Consider the following 22,866-nt stretch of genomic DNA (forward strand, 5'->3'; position numbering starts at 1 on the left):
CAAACATTCAGAAATACACTCAGACAAACATTCAGAAATACACTCAGACAAACATTCAGAAATACACTCAGACAAACATTCAGATAGACACGCCGACAAACATTCAGAAATACACTCAGACAAACATTCAGAAATACACTCAGACAAACATTCAGATAGACACGCCGACAAACATTCAGAAATACACTCAGACAAACATTCAGAAATACACTCAGACAAACATTCAGATAGACACGCCGAAAAACATTCAGAAATATACTCAGACAAACATTCAGAAATACACTCAGACAAACATTCATATAGACATGCCGACAAACATTCCGAAAGACACGCAGACAAACGGTATGTAGACGTTATGTTTTGCGCTGGTTACTAGATGGGACAGGATCGTGCAGGACTCCAGTGACGTGAGTCTAGCACGATTCAAAACTCTCCATCTTTGAAGTTACATTAATTTGCTTTTTATTTTAATACAGTGTTGTGAAACACAATGTTTATGCTTGGTACAGGAAAGAAAGGCCTGAAGAATATAAGGCTGTAGATTAAGTGGCAGTCGCACACAAACGCGATCTAACTGAATCGTGAAGGTAAACCAGTGAACACGAGTCTATATAACTCCTTAAGAGAGACACGAGTCTCAGTTACCAGTGTACCTTCACTCAACATGCTACACATTTTTTTGGCTGCCCTTCTGGCGACATCAGCGCTCGCTGCGCCATCTGCGACAGGACAATGGCGTGAGTGTTTATTATTGCATAGAAAAATACTTATTTTTTATTGTTAAGTCATAGTCATCATAATGCAATATGTGAAACGATATGTTCTACCCTCTGCATAGCCTATGGTTTGACAATTTCATGCAAAATTTTGTCATATGAAGTCATTTTATAAAACAAAATGTACAGTAAATGCGGAAAATTATTTCAGAATTATTCTTAGGTTAATAATGGCTGTGGTACGTCATCATTATTATCATTAATAATAATAATAATAATAATAATAATAATAATAATAATAATAATTATTATTATTATTATGCGTTATTATCTAAATAGAAGTTATTATAATGTGTTAGTCTTTGTTATTTTCTAATTAAAGATCAATTATTTAATACGTGGAACTTATTGCAATTAACTAAAAATGTCCGAGACACAAAGTTGTGTATCTAAGACTAAATTAAATGTTCAATCTTATGGCATCAATGTAATATTAACATTTGTTAATACGTGTTAAATATTAAATAATGTATAAACGTTTTCGCCTTTTACGACATAATCAGATACAATTTGCTTTTACAATTATCTAGATATCGTAAAAGAAAATTTTATCTGATGATGCCGTAAAAGGCGAAAACGTTAAGATATTGTAAAAGCAAATTGTATCTGATTATACCGTAAAAGGCAAACACGTTTATACGTTTTTTAATCATCATCATCATCATCATCCTTCACGAATTAGGCCTCTGTAGACCTGTTTCGGCCCCATCTAGCAGTCTTCTTAAAGGTCTTCCTGGTCGACGATGTCCTCTAGGTTTATATTGCATCATAATTTTTGGGATTCTTGAATTTTCCATTCTTCTTACATGATCTAGCCAATTGAATTTGTATCTGCTGATTTTTTCTTCTACTGACTCTACTTCTAATTGTTCTAAAATTTCTTCATTCCTTTTTCGGTCTAAAAGAGTATATCCTGCTGTCCTCCTCAAAAATTTCATTTCCGTTGCTTTGATTCTGTTCATGTCTTTTTTCTTTAATGACCAAATCTCGCTTCCGTATAAAAGGGTGGGTAATGCTAATGTATTATATATTTTTATTCTTGTAGATTTTTGTACTATTTAGCTTTTAATGCATTGTTTATTATTCCTAGAATTCGTGTAAATTTGGTAATTTTCTTGTTCACATCTTTTTCATTTTGATAAGATATTTCACAACCCAGATAATTGAAATTTTGCACTTGTTCGAGGCATTGGTTATTGTGTATTATCTTACTTCTGACTGGGTCTTGTCCTAAAAATGCCATTACTTTTGATTTTTGTGCTGAAATTTCCATCCCAAAATCTTTTAATATTTTATTTAATGTATACAATCCTCTTTGTAAATTATCCTCTGAATTGGAAATTATGACTTGATCATCGGCATAGAGTAAGGTATTTAATGTTAGAGCACTGGTTATTTTGATTCCTGATGTGTAGATTTGGTTCCATTTGGTTCCACGTTTTTTAATATATATATATATATATATATATATATATATATATATATATAATTATTATTATTATTAAGCTTCCCTTATGAAAAGGTTGCCAGATTGGACAAAGCGTATTACATATAATTTGGAAACACACCTAAAAGGTAAAATGATTTACATTTGAAACGGTTAGGGAATCGAATAGGCCTATACAAAACGTCAGAGTGGGGGGGCTACTTCCGACATTGACTTTTAGCAGAATGTGGTGCCCACAAGTGACGAGGTAACACGTTGAAGTACAAAGTGTCCAACATGCCCGACTGTCCAACAGACACTAATTTACCCTATTATGTAATAACAATAATTATTATTTATGTTTAATAAATTAATGACAAGGTTTTAATAACAGTATTTGGCTGTTTTTGTTGCTTATCTTTGCTTACTGACCCCCCCCTCCACACACATCACATACCACATTACACCATACCACACACAGCATACCACACATGTTAATAGATATCGGATCCCATATCACATCTCGTATAGCATCGTATCATTTAATATAATATATCAATAACAAGTCATATATCTTATACCGTATTATACGGTATATATGTATGATGGAGAAAGTTACACATCGCAGAACTGCACGCATTGTACTCTTCATCTGACATAATTAGGAACATTAAATCCAGACGTTTGAGATGAACAGGACATGTAGCATGTATGGGCGAAACCAGAAATGCATGTAGAGTGTTAGTTGAGAGGCCGGAGGGAATAAGACCTTTGGGGAGGCCGAGACGTAGATGGGAGGATAATATTAAAATGGATTTGAGGGAGGTGGGATATGATGGTAGAGACTGGATTAATCTTGCTCAGGATAGGGACCGATGGCGGGCTTATGTGAGGGCGGCAATGAACCTGCGGGTCCCTTTGAAGCCATAAGTAAATAAGTAAGTAAGTAAGTAAGTAAGTAAGTAAGTAAGTATACCATGTATGAATCACGTATAAGATACCATGTCATGTGTCATATCATACATATATCATGTCATATGTATCATATATCATGCCATATCAAGTAGAATGTTACATGCCATGTAATAATATAATCACACATCATAATATGTTCACATATCACTTACGTAATATATTACATAGCATATATCACGTATCATAGCATATCACATACATCACATGTCATATACAGAATTAACTGTAAGTAATGTCATTCATTTCAGAGAGTTATTATTATTATTATTATTACTATTATTATTATTATTATTATTATTATTATTATTATTATTACTACTACAGATATTTCAAACACGAAATTTAAATACAATTTTCTTCGTTTTTGCTTCCTTTTCGAGATAAAAGTTGTCTTATATGAAATATTTCATAGCGTATTTCGGGAAAGAATTGATTGAATTCCCAATATGTTCACTCAGTTTAAGAGAGCAGTGTATTAGGAAAATAAATGACCAAAATAATTTTATTTTTGTCCTTTAAATGTGCAGAAATTTTATCCGGACAAATCTAACTTTTCGTTTTGCAAAGAAATTTTACAATGTTAGATTTGTTCAGACCAAATTTCTGCACATTAATGGACAAGACTAATATTCTTTCCATAATTTATTATCATAATATACTGCTCTCTTCAAATGACTGTGCATAGGTAGTGGGAATTCAATCAATGACTTTACCAAAACACGCTATGAAATATTTCTTACAAAACAATTTTTATCTCGAAAAGGAAGCAAAAACGGGCAAAATTGTATTATACTTTTTTCGATCGAAATGTTTAAAAAAATAACATCCTGAAATTTATGGGGCTACTTGTTATTCATCCTGTATATATCATACATGTATCATACATCCCTACCTACATACATACATACGTACATACATACATACATACCAGTACCATTACTATCTACATTATTGCCTAGATTCCTCAAATAACACAATATAATAATAATAATAATAATAATAATAATAATAATAATAATAATAATAATAATAATAAATTTATTATTATATGTTATAACTGACAAAGATACGGTCTAATTTGCCCTGTGGAAATCATGACGCAGACCATGGCTTAAGAAAATATGACATATCAAGGGAAGAAATACTCAAGGAAGAGAGAGAATTATCCACTTCGCTGTCCAGACTGCACTGGATACATTGAATTTGTGGACATCCTATTACCACTTGAGCTACGATTCGATCACTTATCTTAAAATATACTGTAATGATGTGGTTTTTATTCAATTTAATCCGAGTTGAGTTGTGTGTTGTTTATAAAAATCGAATAATTTCAATCAGTTACAAGGTACACAACCACAAGGAGCTTGTTGACCTCATCAGCAACACTTTCGTTTTCAACGAAAGTAGGCTGCGTACCACAAGTAACCTAAACGCACAACACTGTAGCAATTCTTTACTTAATGTTCTTCACCAAGAATTTATCGAAAAGGGTTACGTATATTAACGGTAAATAGAAACGTCAGGGAAAACCCAAGTAGGCCAGCTAAACATTCAGGCGTATAAAAATATGCTGAGAATAACTTAGAATTATAAAACCAAGAAATTGCAATATTCTAAGCTTACTGCTATTTAAATTAAAGACAAAAAAATGTATTATATTATTACTCACTGCTATTTTCTATCATGGATAATTTCATCGTTTCATTGTAAGAATTAATCCAATAGGAATCTATTTTCATGTAATTATAGGTTTTAAATTTTCCCGACACAAGAAATAGGTATCTTCTGTACATACTGTGTGTGTGTGAATGAACAATTCTTCTGTTGCATTGTATTCAGATTTAGTACCTAATATCCTCGTCTTCAATTCAGAGAGGGTACTGAAACTATTGTGAGGTCACAAAGTGGGCGTACCCCCCATGTATTCTTACAAACATGGCTAACCAGAGTCCGTTTATCATCGAATAAAGATTAGTGACAATAGTTTGGCATCATGAAAGACGTCATACTGGCGACACCGTGGAAATAGTGAAGATGAAATTTCGTGACCGCTTTGGTGTGGAACCGACAAGGAAAGCAACAATGTTGGGGTGGAGAAAAAGTGCTTTCGCAACGGATCGTGTGAAAGACCGTTCCAGAATTGGAAGGCCAACAAGGAGGAAAACATCCCACGCTGTTGAGGCATCAGTGAAAAGGACTTCCCTGAAATCCACTCGGAAAAAGATCTACAGAGCTTGGCATTCCTCGTTCGACCATGATGAAACATGTCATGAAAGTTGATTTAAAGCTCAAGCATTTCCGTCCATTCCACGTCAATGAATTAAGCGATGCTGATATGGACGCACGTAAAGCGGCATTTTGAACGTTTCTTAAAATGTTCTCTGAGAATTCATCAAGAACAAAATGCGAAATCACCGCTATAACATAACGGCACAATTACGAGCAACTGTGGAAGACGCCTTCGACGAATTGACCCTTGATTATCTCCGCAAAACGTCTGCCAGGCCATGGCGCAGAATTCAGCAGTGCTATGAAAATGAAGTCTGCATACCTATGTTTTGAATCGTTAAACTATCAGGTACATGTCCATATCAAACAATCAATCAACCATACCCATCGTAGCGTCGTAATATATGGCGGGTACGCTCACTTTCTGACCTCTCTGTAGCTTTGTTGATTAAATATGGTAGGGTAAAGGTTGGTAAATTGTGATAGTTTTTTTTTAGAATTTATTACAATTTTACTGAACAAGAGGAAGGTCGGTTTCTTTGCGTCAAGGGAATGTTCGTGGACAAGTTTGTAACAAAACCGGTCCTTTTCTCGCTCAGTAAAATTGTAATAAATGCTCGAAAGGAACTTTCACAATATTGCTCGTATCACAACATTACCAACATTTACCCTATATTGATTTAACTGTATGAATGACTACTGATTCGTTTGTAGGGAAAATGGAAATATCACGATGAAATCAGGTTTTGTCTAGAAACTTTATCTTGGAAAATTCAATATGGCGATTGAGAGAAGAGCTATCGAAAGACTGTGTGAGAGATGCAATGACACTCCTGTTATCGACTCCCAGTCGGAATTTTAATGATTCACAATGGCCCACCACAGAAGTGATGACACGGGACTCAAAGCAAGGGCTCTAGCAAATCGAGTCGATTTAACTTACTGAATGGAAGTTTGTAGCGAGAATTTTTTTAAAAACTAACTTTAGAAATTCTAGGATTTCGAAGAAAAAATCGAAAAGTTAGAAGTACGATTATTGGTGGGTCGTGACTGGATATCTCGTACTTTGGAAATATATCGTATGTAGTTCAAAGGCTTTATCAGAGGTAGAGAATGAATTTCGAGGATAATTAATTGCTCTAGACCATCATGTATGGACAATTTTTTCCATAAGAAATAACAGTGATTTAGTTGAGCGTTCAGTCAAATAAAAGTAATAAATATTGATGGTTTATTCGAAATCATTAAGGAATTCCCGATTTATTGCACTAAGTAATAAATAATATAATGTGAAGTTACGTTCTCAAAAATGTTTAATTTGCAGCAATAATTACTCGCATTTCACACGATGAAATCTTAATCTACAGCAATGGTCGGCATTTCATGACACGCGAGTCAATCCCTTAATACACAAGCAGGGCGGAGGGGTAAGGCATCATTTGTTCATTCAACGTTAAGCAGTCTGGGTTTCTCCCCCTCCTACTTTCCCCTTTGCTGTGTATTGCAGGCTGCATTTTATATGGCATACTCTTTGCTGGCTACTGATCTATAGTATCACGGTAAAAAATAATCGTTGTCAACCTTCTGCGATCACTAACTTTAAATGCTATGGGGTGCATGACTTTCGTAAAAAGTAATGTTCTATTCCAGGCCTGGGCGCTAATAATTCAATAAAGCCACTGGAGACTACCCCTGAACTCTCCACTCCACCATCCCCGGCTGTGTTTCGAATAGACAGGAAAGTAAACATCTCTCACTGACGGATTGTATAAGGCAGGCATCATAGCTTTCGGCTCTCGCTGGCCGCTTAAAATTCACCACTGATCCACAGTGCCTTACTGTGTGTTTGTTTCTAAAGCAATGTAGGCCCTAAGTGAAAAAAGATGATAAAGATATCTCCTTTCTTTTTTCCTTCTCCTTTATGCCGAAGGCTATTCTATACCCTGCTACTCTGAGACATTTAATTTTAGCGGTTTCCAGTCTTTTACTGTAGATCTGTTTTAGAGTGGCAATTTTGTTTCCGTATAAAAATGTAGTAAGGGCTAGGGTATTATATAGCCCATGTAGTAAGGGCTAGGGATTATATAGCCCATTTTGATTCGAGAGGTTTGTTGTACTAAATTACGTTTAGTGTGTCACTTATTATTTCTAAAATGTTGTGAAATTTGTGATTTTCTTACATCCTTTGTTGTTTTTATGAAGTGTATATCGCATTCGAGGAATTGAAAATTTGTTCTAAAGACTTGATATTATTATTTTAGCCTAAAATGACATCGTTTTGGGTTTTTCTGTAAATGTCGAATTACTATCTTTAACTAGTGTTTAAATGATTTTGAATTTAAAATACAAGCGTTTACTTCGCGTTTTTGGCTACAAATGTAGCAGATATGGTTTCACTTATCAGCAGAAAACTGGAAGTTTATTTCTGTTTTATAGACAACGATTGTGTAGACCTTGTTCTGGGTTTGTCCCGTATTATCTTCAGTGCTGCCGAGGATTACGTTAAGAGGTGAGGGTCAACATTTTAAAATATTAATGTTGCGTTTAACACCTAAATAAACATTTGCAGTAGCAATGATCTCAAATATTCAAAAGTTTAGAAGAAACAACTTCTTTATAAATATGTTCTTACTTCTAATAACAAATTTATAATTACTGCGTAATTCAGAAGGAAACAATTATGCTGCCAATCAGATAGTGGAAAGAATAGCATTTAGTGCTGAAAATATAAAAAAAAAAAAGTTTGAGTCGTCATGCATTCGTTAACAGCAAAGTCATATGTAACTTCGCAACCATTTGCCGTAATAATACGTAAAAGTTTGTAATAATGACAGTCTTATGTAATAGAGCAGTGTTATGAGAAAGCTCTAGCATTTTCTCAATTGTAACGCGGTTAAAGTGGAACAAATCTTGCTATAAGGCGTGTACAAGTGAAGGTGAGAATGACACCAATAAGATTGCACTACAGGTCAAGGAAAGAAAAACACAGCGTTTAGAAACTCTTCAGCAAAGGACAATGATGGCTACAAAAAATTTAATACTAAGTGCCTCAAGATGTTACAATGATAATAATGATATTATATAATTATTTTAATATTATTCATATTAAAACTTGCTTTGAAAAATGTTGCAGGCATTTCGAATATTACCTTTCACAAACTCTTACGGAATATACAAGTATATGCTGAAAATATAATCTCACTATAAATAAGAAATTAATACAGTGAGCTTGACACTTTAAAATACAGTATATGCACAGTCTAGTATATACAGTCACGAAGTTTGAGTTGTTGAGTGTACTAGGAACAATAGACTGTGCTGGTACTATTTCGCATTGTCTATGATGAGGCGATAGTAGCGATCCTAGTGGTTAACAACTATCTAGGGATGCATATTCCCTAGGTATTGAGCTTCGTGACTGTATATACTAGACTGTGGATAAGCTTTTGATGTAATTCATGTACCTATTCCCATTCAGAATACCCACACATACTGAGAGAACGGAAGAAATTGTCAAAAATTATTCTTTACATTCAAAGATCGTATCACTTAAAAATTGTAAAATTATCATAAATAGTCATTTCTATAACTTGGTTCTTATAAAAGATACTAAATATGCTATTAAACACCTGCATCTATCTATGAAGAAAGTTTAAGGCATAGACAACTACACCAGGGAATACAGTAAATAATACTCGTATTGTCATAAATCCTAAATTCGAAGTCTGCAGGAGTGTTAGTGCCTTCTACAAGTGAAAAAAAAATTATAGAAATGACAATGATCAACATAACAATAGTAACATAACAATAGTAATAGTAATAATAATAATAATAATAATAATAACAATAACACTGCCTTATTAAGGACAAAGGAGGTAACTGCAATTTAGATAATTCTGAGGTAAGGCACTAAAAAGCTTATTATAAAATGTATGCAAATGCACATGCCCATATACTTGTATATCATTTCAAGATATTTAGTGCCTCGATATGACAATAAAACTCTAGTAGGCTATTAGATGAAATATTCCACAGAATTGCTTAAGTCAACATCTAATTTTGCTTAAAATTTGCGATTAGGCTAGGCTTACTCCATCTGTGCTTATTAGGACAGAATAATAATAATAATAATAATAATAATAATAATAATAATAATAATAATAATAATAACAACAACAACAATAATAATAATGATAATAATAATAATGATAATGATAATGATAATAATGATAATAATGATAATGATAATAATAATAATAATGATAATGATAATGATAATGATAATAATAACAATAATAATAATAATAATAATAATAATAATAATAATAATAATAATATTTTAGTTGGAAATTTTACGACGCTTTTTCAACTGCTATGGATATATTAAACCGTCTAAATGAGATGAATGTGATAATTCCAGCGAAATGAGACCAGGGTCCAACGCCGAAAGTTACCCGACATTTCATCTTATTAGACTGAGGGAAAACCCCGGAAAAACCTCAACCAGGTAACTTTTCCCAACCAGGATATGAACCCGGGCCGGCTAGTTTCACAATCAGGCATCCTAACCGTTACTCCACTGTGGTGGACGATAATAATAATAATATTAATAATAATAATAATAATAATAATAATAATACCATCGTTCCTTGACAGCGCTGCCTTACTAGCGAGAAATACAACACAATTATTTTAGATGCAACTTTCGGGCATTCATATCTGACCTGCCACTGCAGCTATAAGTTAAGATAGAAATGAAATGGTTATGTTGACAGTGGGAACGTCGATGATCTGTCAGCTTAAAATTTATTTGAAAGCCTGATGTTTATTAATTCATTCACAAATTCTACAAACATTATAATCGATGAAATGGCTGAAGATCAGATTCTACTAAGTACTTCGGCTTAGCCGGACAACAGACTACAAACTACAAAGAGATTTTCATTCTCGTCCTCCACATTCACTTCTTGCCATCGTCGTCCTCTTCGTACACTTCTTGCCATCGTTGTCATCTACTTTGACAACTGTTATATATGTAGGCCTATAAAGAATCAAATAGCCTATTTGAAACATCATCTTTACCTTTCAGTGTATAATAATCCGTTCCCCAATCTTTATTTAATTACTAGGCACTTATTAAAACGCTAGGAATTTTCTTTTCATATGTTTGAGATCAAGTGTGCAGTCTCAAGTAAAAATAATATTAACGTTATATTTTATGTTTCTTAGAAATGCAAATTTATTTAAGAATTATTATTCTTTTCTATTTATATAACCATAGGTAATATCATATAATAGAACCAGAACATTTTGATAACTAAGATACTATTCTGTTTTGTCTTTTTGTCTCATTTAAACATTTATAATGCTATTTATTTCAATCATGTATGTTATTCAAAGTTACGAAATCTTTCCACGCCGACCAAATGCCATTTCGAGAATGATGAGCGAGACTCGAAGCGCACGAGAATAACGAGACGAGACGAGACTCGAAAGACAAATGCAACGAACACAGCGAGCGAGAGCGGCAGTTAGTTTCGTTCATCTCTAATTTCTTCACATAATTAAAACATCATTCATATGAATTTAAAGTCACCTTTTTATCGTGGAATGTCCCTTGACCACGAGTATGTAACTTACGTTTCCGGAATTATTACTGTATATAAAAAAGTGGATCTTTGTTGTAGCAATAAAATATTATTATTATTATTATTATATTATTATTATTATTATTATTATTATTAATGTAAACTCAGATATCGGTTCTTTATATTGTACTAGGTACTCATAATGCAAATACAGCATGGAAGTAGTATAACTGTGCAGCTTATTCCTTGGATAGAATTACAACAAAAAATCCTAATATGGTATTAGTTCCAAGTGAATAGTTTTCTCAGAAAAAGTTCCTAAATGTTAACACTGTGTTACTCGATGTATAGTATCTGTACGATTCTGAATTTTATTCTTATGATTAGAGATCACATTCATCACTTCTTGCCATCGTCGTCGTCATCACTTCTTGTCATCCTCGTCCTCTTCGTCCAATTCTTGGCATAGTTGTCCTCTTCGTCCAATTCTTGCCATCCTCGTCCTCGCTCTGTATTTATTGCCATGCTTGCCCTCCACGTCCACTTTTCTTTTTCTTCGTACTCGCCCCTCTGCACTTGTTTTTCCCTAATTCTCTTTTTATAGTTTTTTATTCCACTTCTACCTCTCTTCTCTCTGCATTTTGTGACGTCTATTTAATATTTTCAGTATTTTCCTCTTTTATATTTACATTCCTTCTTTGTAAATACTTGAGTACGAAAATATTTTCTTACCTGTTTGTAAGATATAAAACGAAGGTCAATTAACGCTTTCATATATCTAGTGAGTGTAATTTTATCATTATTACACAGGAAATAAAAATATCAGGATAGGTAACCAGTTTGTTCGCAAGGTCTTCGTCTTCAATATTTTTGCTTTTATACATAGTCTACTTTCATGTTTGCCTTGGATGCGATTGATTTACACCACTTAATTTAACTCGCTTCAAATATAGGCAATTCAGTAAATAGATCCTTAATATATCAAATAATTCGTATTTTTCTTGCTCATTTCTCGTCACGCAAAACCAGCATATATATATATATATATATATATATATATATATATATATATATATATATATAACATTATACGCTAATCAAATTAAGTTATACAAGGTTGTTTCCGATCTCTGATGACGAATTTGAATGACATCATGTGCGTCAGGAGTCACACGACAGCTGAACTGCGGCGCGAGTTGAAAGACCAGTAGTGAGTGATCTCATAGTCAGAGTGCACGGCGACTCACAGCAGAAATTCCCAAGAAAATAGAGCCTTTTTGGGAGGGTACATTACGACCATTTCCAATGCCAAGTACAGTTAAGTGAAAATGAAAGAAGCCTGCAACGAACGAGGTTTCGTTTTCTCCAAGAAAGGCATCTTCTGTGCATTTAATAAGATTGGTAAAGCTCGAACGGAATTAATTTGTATCATCTTGTGGGGTGGGCGACTTGTGACGGGGAGTGGATTTGCTTGCTTTTTCCACTCTGGAATTAATCCCATCCGAGCTTTGCCTTTCTTGGAAATAACGAAATCACGTTTCTTGCAGGCTCCTATGATTTTCATGTATATAACATAATATCACTGTGCAGTACCTGAATAAATTGAAGTTTGAGAAGAGATAATTATGTTTAGGAAATAGTGTTGTCACTTCACACCAATATGGTCTACTGTAAGTTTGTTAATTCGGCCACAGGAGACGGTGATATTATGTTAGTCGTACAGTGAATGAAAATAATGACTGTAAAAAATGCTGCTTGAAAGCAACATCACGTAAGTAGCAAACTTTGATTTGTTATATTGAATTATTTCAACGTTACAATTTCTTGTTTGTTAAAATATGTATGCGATAACGTTATGCAATTTGTGTTCTTTTGTTTTGTGTTTCTGGAAAATATAATTTCAATTAATGCTCCGCCATGAATGTTGTAACTAAAACCTTGTGCATCCCTCGTGTTTATCGTACGGCTGACCCTCCCCCCATACGTTACATGCATTTTGTTTACGTTTTCACTGTGCCTAAACGAGACGCTCTACTGTAATATGAGGTTGCTATTCAGCACCATTGATATGTTTTTAAGTCAAAATATCATTCAGCAATAATATAGGCTTATTACTTATTACTATCTTTCTTTCATCATTTATTTATTATTCTGGTCGCGAAGTAGTCTTATTGAATATCAGGCGAGGTAATCATTTCCTTTGGATAAGTTCAAACAAATTATGTCCGTGAACAAAAATTAGTATATTTTAATCTGTAGAAATAAAAGCGAAACTAGGTAAATAGTAGAATTGTGAGCTTACAGGAAAAGTTGTCACGTCTGAAGCTTTCCTATGGAGTTATCAACTTTTTCCTGTAAGTCCACGGAATATAAAGCAAGTCAGAGTCAACAATCTTATCTTTGAATTCATTCAATGATTAATTAATTAATTGAATGGGCAAAATGGAATAATTAAACAAGTAATTTATTAAATAAATTTAAAAAAATAAATAACTGGGTTATGAAATTAGTTATTTAATAAAAAAGTTACACAAATTTGTAGTTCTATAAAAATTAATAAATAAATCATTGAAGAGGTAAATTGACCACTAGTTTGGTCTAGGGATAGTAGAACTCTTGTTCCTAGACTACTCTCGGACTTGGGCTCGAACCTCGCTTGGGTCGACTATTTGGTCGAGTTTCTTTAATATTTTCCTCGACTGTAGATAATACCATGTTGAAACGTCGAACTTGTCTCTCGAAAATACGATTCACTATTAGGTACAAATCTCATTTACACGATATGATGGTGCAGGTGTTTTTAATTGGTTATTTACGACGCTTTATCAACTGCTATGTTTCTCTAGCGTCTGAATGAGATGAAGGTGATAATGCCAGCGAAAAGAATCCAGGGTCCAGCGCCGAAATTACCCAGCATTTGCTCTTAATGGGTTGAGGGAAACCCCCGGAGAAACCTAAACCTGGCCTTGTCCCAACCAGGAATGCAGACGTTAAATTATCGTTAAATTAAGTACGCCTAATTAAATTATAATTATATAAAGAAACAAACAAAAAGTAAATAAATACAACTACAATCGCGTCATTCAATAAGTCTGTCATTATAATGCAGAAAACAAATGGGATTTAACCGACTTCGAAATTTTACGAGACAGAAATTTTATAAAGAATAAAGTTTAAATCATACTAAAATATGTAAAATGATCTGAATAATTTCAAGGCCGGACACCGATCCCGGGACCATTCGCTTAGCGCACGAATGCTCTCCCGACTGAGCTAACCCAGGAACTATACAAGACACCGTCACAATTTTTCCTTTATATCCACACAACTCAAATGGGCTGACAAGACGCCAGAACCCAACTTTGAGTGCACACAAATTGTGTGTGACTTAAATTGTGGCTTTCTGTTAAAGTACCTCCAGTAACGAAATATATTATACAAATCTGGCTTTCAGGTAGTAGCTCCCTGTACAGCAGGTTTGAATAATTTCATGGAAAAATTGTTCCGGAGCCGGGCATCGATCCCGGAACCCTTCGCTTAGCGCACGAATGCTCTCCCGACTGAAAAATTGTGACGGTGTCGTGTATAGTTCCTGGGGTAGCTCAGTTGGGAGATCATTCGTGCGCTAAGCGAAGGGTCCTGGGATCGATGTCCGCCCCCGGAATAATTTTTCCTTGAAATTATTCAAACCTGCTGTACAGGGAGCTACCTGAAAGCCAGATTTGTATAACGTATAATGATCATCTAAACATCATACTACTAATTACTGGTACAACAGGGAATGTAATAAATTCACTTCAAAATTATGCGAAAAGGTAACCTAGCGTAACACATCACAAAATATCGAGGTGAAGAAGAAACGCTTCTGGTTGAAACTGCATATCGTCATTGATTCATGAAATATCCTATGTGACAGTACACAACATAAATTTTTCAGAAGGAAAAACCAATTAATAAAAAATCGACGGGTCTACATAAGAATATGAAGTAATTCAGTAGAAAATGTTGGTGAATATGATTAACATATATGACATCATCGAGGATCAGTGTAGACCTATTGATATTTAATTAATTTTTTCTTCCTCCTGAAAAATTATTTTCTGTACTATCACATAGGAGGTTTCGTAAAATCGATGATATATTCTTACGAATTACTTAATATGGAATGATGTTAGCCATGTGCAATCCTCTGTAGGTACGTTTTTGGAAATAAGTAACAATGTCAAGAGAAAATCTGGATATCTAGATACTTCAAGACCGATATAAAAATAATAATGATAAAATATAATGTTAAATTTATTACTATTTGCGGACATGCAGCTAAGTTACTGAATCTAGGTTACTATAGTGTGAACACACTGAGTTGCACTGTTTCTGTTACTTACAATGATACTGGAGATTTGTTCACAAGATGGTGCAATAAACAAGAATGTTGCAGGAATATTCTACACTGCATGACAGGTTAACAATCTTCGTAAAACCCACATAATTCGATCCACGACTGATATACTATATTTGTTCTGTTTACACGTATGTTGTCGCATACAGCTTCATCAGATGATGCGCGTCTCTGATTCTAGTTGGGTCGTGCCACAAGGCACTCACTAACAGGTTTTGCCGGTCAACGTAGAGATAAAAAACTTGACCCCTCAATTCCTAAAGGTGAACAATAAATACAAGTGGTGTCTGTTTCCTTTTTTTTTTTTTTTTCTTTTTGTCAGTTTCTCCAAACACAGTAATTCAGATTTCAACAGCCTGAAAATTTAATATACATTTTTTATGAAAAACTCCTATAAAATAGATTTTTTTATTCGTATTTCGTATAGTAAAATATAGGCGACGATAATTAACAGAATTGAATGAATTTAAGAAAACCCAGACAGAAAATCATCGTCCACGAAGGATTGCTGCGCGGTTGGGCGTAGTGGTTAGCAAGCCCACCCCGGAAAAGTCCATTGCTCAGAAACCTAAAGAAGGAAAAGGCGGACGGTCAAATCTATGGCGACATGGCAAGAATAAGGCAAACGATTTAAAGATTGGCACGTGGAATGTATTATCCTTGTATAGACCAGGTGCACTAAAAGTCCTGACTGGTGTTATGGACGACATTAAGAGGCTTGGAGTGAAGAACTGGTGGACGGTAGCTAAAGATCGAGACCGATGGAGAAGAATTCTTAAGGAAGCCGAGGCCCGATCCGGGCCGTAGCGCTATGGATGATGATGATGAATGAATTTAAGGTGGACGAGAAACAGTCAATATATTTCGTAGGAATTCTCTAATTCAAGGAACAAATTATTTAAAAAAATTAACTCTGAGGTACGACAATCCATGAAGGGCCAATGCCAACCAGCCGAATGCTGGCCTCAAGTTCTTATGCTTCTGCAGAGATACTTCTTAATCTATTATTTAAAGACGCTGTATCAATGACTAGGTTATTTGTTGTCGACAGTTTTTGTCGAAATCAATCTGAGGATACTTAATGCGATTACCCGAGATTCGCCTTAACTAGGAATTTTTTTACTTGGTTATTTAAAGACGCTGTGCCAACTCGGTTAGGCTATTTAACGTCAATCGGATTGGTGATGGCGAGATGGTATTTGGCGAGATGAGGTCGAGGGTTCGCCATAGATTACCTGACATTCGCCTTACGGTTGGAGAAAACCTCAGAAAAACCCAACCATAAAATCATCTTAAGCGGGAATCGAACCCACACTCGAGCACAACTCCGACGTGCGGCTCGCGACAGGATCATCTTGCTTGTCTACGCATGAGCGAACTTGATTAATAAAAATCTAAGCTAACCAAACCTAACCTTCGTATATGCAAGATGTGTAACTGGAGCACGAAGTGTACCTTTTGATTTGATGTGGAATATTCAGGTAAGGATCACGCTGGCACTGCATGAGAAGTCTGCGCATGCGCCACAGGTTCCTGTCGCGAGCCCCTCAACTCCGGATCGGTAGGCAAGCGATTAATGGCTGGTTCACAATAAACCGGGAACGAAAACAGCGAGAACGAGAACGAAAATATTGTTAACATAAATGTAGGCCTATTTAAATGTGAGCATTCAATATTTCTGTTCTCATTCTTGTTGTCGTTTCCGTTCCCGTTTATTGTGAACTGGCCTTTAGCCGACCGAGCTACGCCATGGCTAGCGAGGAAAAAGTCGAAAAAATCGAACCAGGTAATGAGACCAAGGGGGAATCGAACCCACACCCGAGCGCAGTTCCGAATCGGTAAGCAAACACGCTTTCGCCCGAGCTACGCCAATGGCTCTCAGCAGAGGTGAGCGATTATCCAACCAGTGCGGGGGTAACATGTGGTGGTCAGAACGATGATTCTCCAACAGTTACAGCTGGCTTGCGAAACGGGATTTTGCTTTACATTTGCTGGAACTCTCCAAATTCATCACGATGCTGAGTTGACATCGGTACCGTACACTGGCCAAAATTCCACGAGATGATAATTCCTCTCTACATAACAACTCAAACCAGATCATTTCGTATCGCTAGCTCAAGGCATAACTCCTTAGACGTAAAGGATACAAAGCTAAGACACGATAGACCTTCCTCCGACTTTATGCAGATTTCGCATCTCACAGATATAGAAACCACTCACTACCTCTCATGTAGTCAGGATTTGTGCGAGGTGGGCCTCGCACCTCGCACGGGTCGTTCAGAAAAACCAAGGCTATATTGCAGATTGAAGGGAAATATATAAGTCTACATTAAAATAAATAAAAAGGGTTATTATACGTTTTGTAATTAACTTCATGGTTCATTTCTGAATAGCAGTATTCCGTCCCTTAATCATTGCAGTAGGGTTGTCAGACTTTCTAATGACAAAATAATGACATGCGTTAATCTATTTTATTTAATTTGCAATAAAACCGTCCATTTTATTTAAAAACTGTAAAGAAGCAAATTATTCCTTATCATTTCTCTAATGATCTTCTTCTTCTTGCTTTATTTATAGACGCCCTATTCGGTAATGGATCCAAAATTTAACGTCTGTGATAAGTCAAATTCCAGAAAATAAATTTATTTACAATATCACAACTATAACAGTACCTTAAGGAAATTACAAAGAACTTTATAAACAGTAAATTACTGTCAAATGAGATAAATAATGAGAGGAATTATAAATGAACGCTCCTGAACTTTACCTAAACAGACGGATGAATGTGTTCTCTAATCATAAGAATAAAATTCAGAATCTTACAGATACTATACATCGAGTAATACAGTGTTAACATTTAGGAACTTTTTCTGAGAACTAATGCCGTATTAGGATTTTTTTGTTGTAATTATATCCAAGGAATAAGCTGCACAGTTATACTACTTCCATGCTGTATTTGCATTATGAGTAGGCCTACCTAATACAATATAAGGAACCGATATCTGAGTTTATATTAATAATAATAATAATAATAATAATAATAATAATAATAATAATATTTTATTGCTACAACAAAGATACACGTTTTTATATACAGTAATAATCATTCTAGCACTTCCGGAAAAGTAAATTACATACTCGTGGTCACGGGACATTCCACAATAAAAAGGTGACTTTAAATTCATATAAATTATGTTTTTTTAATTATGTGAAGAAATTAGAGATGAACGAAACTAACTGCCGCTCTCGCTCGCTGTGTTCGTTGCATTTGTCTTTCGAGTCTCGTCTCGTCATTCTCGTGCGCTTCGAGTCTCGCTCATCATTCTCGAAATGGCATTTGGTCGGCGTGGAAAGATTTCTTAACTTTGAATAACATACATGATTGAAATAAATAACATTATAAATGTTTAAATGAGACAAAAATACAAAACAAAACAGTATCTTAGTTATCAAAATGTTCTGGTTCTGTTATATGATATTACCTATGTTTATATAAATAGAAGAGAATAATAATTCTTAAATAAATTTGCATTTCTAAGAAACATAAAACATAACGTTAATATAATTTTACTTGAGATTGCACACTTGATCTCAAACATATGAAAAGAAAATTCCTAGCCTTTTAATAAGTGCCTAGTAATTAAATAAATGTTTGGGGAACGGATTATTATAGACTGAAAGGTAGAGATGATGTTTCAAACAGGCTACTTGATTGTTTATACATATATATACTAGTTGCCAAAGTAGATAAAAGTTCAGTCAGGTATAAACAACTGTGGCGATTCAAGGCTGCTTAACGTTCGGGACTTCGGGAGTGATCAATCTCTGCGTCTTGAAACACTCACAAGCAGTCTTTATGTCAACGACGCGACGTATAGAGTATTGTCGTGAAAATTTTCGGCTTTGCGGGTGCTGTTAGTCTTGCTTTCTCGATCGTTGTTCATCTCTAGAAGAAATGTCTCTAGATTATTTTAGATTTTAATTCAATATTGGTTTCTTGTCTTTTGTCTTCTGCTATGAATACAACAATACCGTTTCTCACTATAGACCTAAATCCAGAGTACCGGAATGAAGTAGATGTAATTTTAATTCAAAAGGATTGAATGTGTGTCCCTTGTGTTTTCTTGAATTTTACAGGGCTGTCGTATAGATGAGGAGGAAAGACCTGGCACGTGAGCTGTACGAGAGGGGAAAGAATAAGCTATCAGAAAAAGAGTTTGTTTCATAAAGGTTAATATTATACGAATCTACCGACACGGAAGTTCATCTCAGAATAAAACCTATCTTTCTCCTACATACTCATTGGCGATAAGACATGGCACATATTAAGGTCACAGGACAGGTCTTACCTTCTTTTCTGTACTAAGCTTATTAGGCCTACAAGAGTTGAGTCACTTGTCCAATTGTTGGTCTAAAGTCCTGAAAGGTGTAGGGACAGAATGATCTAAATGGCCGAATTTTGAAGAAGAAAAACATTAAAGGTGATATGTATTTTTATTACGTGTTACAGCGAATTTCGAGCCCTGCAGTGTGAACAGTCCGGACTTCAAGACTTGTGCTAAGAATAACATTCAATTGGCGTTGAAGGAATTCAGCGGTGGTAAGTGTAGTTCTATCGCTCAACCTCATGCCAATTACAAAATTACAAATATTTGGAATACACAAAATGTTGTACGTAAGTAATTTTTCAATATGTTTCTAGGAATAATTAATTAAAGTATAATTCAAATTCGTATAGTTATTAAAGTTATAATTACTAGAATGTCATTCAAATATCAAGCCAATAACACATGCAAATCTAGTTCAAATTTGTTGCCAGATTTGTAGGTCTATAATTCAATAGAATTTTTTCTTAATTTTTTTTTCCCACATTTTAATTTTCCGCTAAATATCAAATAAGACTATTGGAAAGGAAAGAATTACATTGTTATGATGAGATATTTGCTCTGAACTCAGATATAATTGATATAATTGCGTTCCCCAAAAAGAACTCTATTACTGTTACTGTTGACTGTACGATCAGATTTGAAAATAATGATCCCGATCAGTCAAAAAAATTGTGTTAGAATGTAAATAATTCGAAGGGTTTTGTAACTCAGAATTTTCCCCATAAGTGACAGAACATTTTCTTATTTAAGGACTCCATAGGTACTACACCGTCGAAGCTGTTGTAACGTTTTTCGAGATTTTCGAATTAAAATGTGATAAATTGAAAGACAATTATGTAAAACATCTTAACTGATTCTATTCACATAATATTACCATATTTATGGAAATTAGTTTTAACTTTTCCATTTACATTCATAATGAAAAAACTTAAATTAATCAATAATTCAAAAATTGTTACAAGTGTAATGTATACAGTACGTTGTGTATTACTACAACTCCTCACGAGAAGAGCCTAATGTTCGGAAAAATCCTCAATACATTTACAATCAAATCTCATGCATAACTGTGGGAGGTGTGATTACATAAATTCTTGTAACAAAGATAGTAGAACAGAATTAGCGTGGCTAAGATTGGGGCATGGAAGAGTAATAAAATTGTCACCGAAGAAGGAGAGCGCCTCTGTCCAGTGTGTGTGGGAAAAGGACTCCTGGAGACATATTTTATCCCAGTGTGACGAAACGGAACATATCCGGAGAAAATATCTACCACCCTCAATGCTAAGTCAGAACAGGGGCTCGCTTGCATGTCTTGACCTCATGGGAAATAGAGAATGCGAACAAAAGATTGGATTGTTTCTCTTGAAGGCGAGACAGCTTAGAACTTCAGTTGTTGAAGTTTATGGTGCGAATTGACAAAGGGATAATGGTAACTATTCAATTATACATTTTTATGCCTGTTTGTGTGTTAGATTAGGATATATTATATAATGTGTTTTGTTTGTGTCATTTTCATATTAACCCGTGTGTTCTTTTGGAGAGTGGTTGTATCTAATCATAGGTGAGGGGGTGAAACCTACAAAGTAAGATTTCATTTTATACAGCAGTACGGTCAAAAGACCAGTGCATTGGATTTAAGAGAAAATTATGAAAGTGTAATGCATCTGTATGTATAATATTGCTGAATAAATCCATCTACCTACTATAATCTACTTTGGAGTAAAGTTGTTTCAATCTATTATGTAATATAAACTATGTTTTGCAATATTATTTAAATTGTGCTGTATTACGGAATATAACATGTAATAACCTTTCATACCGGAATCTCGAGAAGAGAACAAGTTTTCTATTCATTAATTAGTTAGTAGTAGTATGCATGTCAAAGTCGCTATAAAATCCTTTGCAGATGTTTTAAATTTAATACATTGTTAACTTACATTATTGAAATTTTATTAATACTGTATTTTAATATAATGATCATTAACTGTCACAAATTACTTCTTTGCTCTTTGTAGATCGGTTTCGGCCCGATCAAGTAGTCGTTGAAGAGGTGTGCCTGATATACTGTTTCCTCTTGGCCTGCAGAACATTATCTTTGTAACTTACTTCATTTCATAAAACTGAAGAGTATTTTGCGGTATTTTAGTTGATTTGAAGGAATCTGTTTTTGTGCTGTCCATTCCAGATACATAGTGAAGATAAATATAATTAGACTTATATTATTGTTAATTTTTATCTTGAACCGATTCAGAATTTAATTAGGCCTATGTTAAAATGTCTTTATTTCTATTTAAGTCTAAAATGTATATCCTCCTGTTCTTCTGAGAAATTTAATTTCGATGATTTATCTCTCTGTTTTCGATTGCAAATTTCGATTCCATATAAATTGTAGTAATGGCTAGCGTATTATACATTTTGATCCGAGAGTGTTTTTAGGTAGAGAGTTGTTTGATTTGATATTTAATATACTCGTAATGTGATATGAAATTAATTTAAAATAAATTAATTTTAAATTGCAAAATACTTCAAAATTTACCTTAGGACACAGTTCTATTCAAAATTCTTCTTAGGTACCGTACATTTTAACTCGTTATCTAAACACTAATAAAATTATTGAAAATATTAGACCATATCAACAGATATTCGAAATATTAAGGTATGTACGAAATTCTTAGCCTTAGCCTTCCCATCTACACGGAGAAAAAGTATAATTCTTCCATTTTGTTGTAAGTACCTAGAGAGTAAGGTATTAAATGCACGCATGCGCACAGACAGAAGAAACAGACAAAATGTTCTATACTTCGTTCCATAATGTCTGACAGAAGTAAACATTTCCGGCAGAGTAGGAGAGAAGTATAATTTATTGCTTTTGAACCAATGTCAGAGGTCTCATTCCACGCTAATCTTGAAGTTGGGGGAGGGGGTATAACGCTTCAGACCGCCCAACTTCCAGAAACCTCTACCATTGGTTCAATAGCAATTACATTATTACTTCTCTCCTCCTCTGTCGAAAATGTTTACACCTCCTGTCAGACATTATGGAACGAATTATAGATCTTTGGCACTGTATTTCTGTTGAAATCTTGAA

General features: G+C 34.4%; 2 protein-coding genes across 3 annotated transcripts in view; one reads left to right on the forward strand and one right to left on the reverse strand.

The window, feature by feature from the left end:
* The window catches only part of Hacd1 (3-hydroxyacyl-CoA dehydratase 1), a 136,083-nt gene that overhangs the window by 50,226 nt on the left and 62,991 nt on the right, over positions 1-22,866 (reverse strand). The window contains exon 1 of one of the 2 annotated variants that reach the window (XM_069826236.1): positions 15,380-15,508. The exons of the other annotated variant lie outside the window; for it this stretch is intronic. The gene's annotated coding sequence lies outside the window, so the exon portion shown is untranslated. Of the gene's footprint in view, positions 1-15,379; positions 15,509-22,866 lie in introns of those variants that run through there. 2 annotated transcript variants of the gene reach the window in all.
* LOC138699984 (protein takeout-like) overlaps positions 579-22,866 on the forward strand; it is a 51,100-nt gene continuing 28,812 nt past the window's right edge. The window contains exons 1-2 of the mRNA XM_069826242.1: positions 579-737; positions 19,904-19,993. Of these exons, the coding sequence (XP_069682343.1) occupies positions 665-737; positions 19,904-19,993 (163 nt within the window). The 5' untranslated portion in view covers positions 579-664. The remainder of the gene's footprint in view (positions 738-19,903; positions 19,994-22,866) is intronic.

This window comes from Periplaneta americana, chromosome 5, assembly GCF_040183065.1.
Source record: "Periplaneta americana isolate PAMFEO1 chromosome 5, P.americana_PAMFEO1_priV1, whole genome shotgun sequence".
In the NCBI taxonomy this organism is placed as follows: Eukaryota; Metazoa; Arthropoda; class Insecta; order Blattodea; family Blattidae; genus Periplaneta; species Periplaneta americana.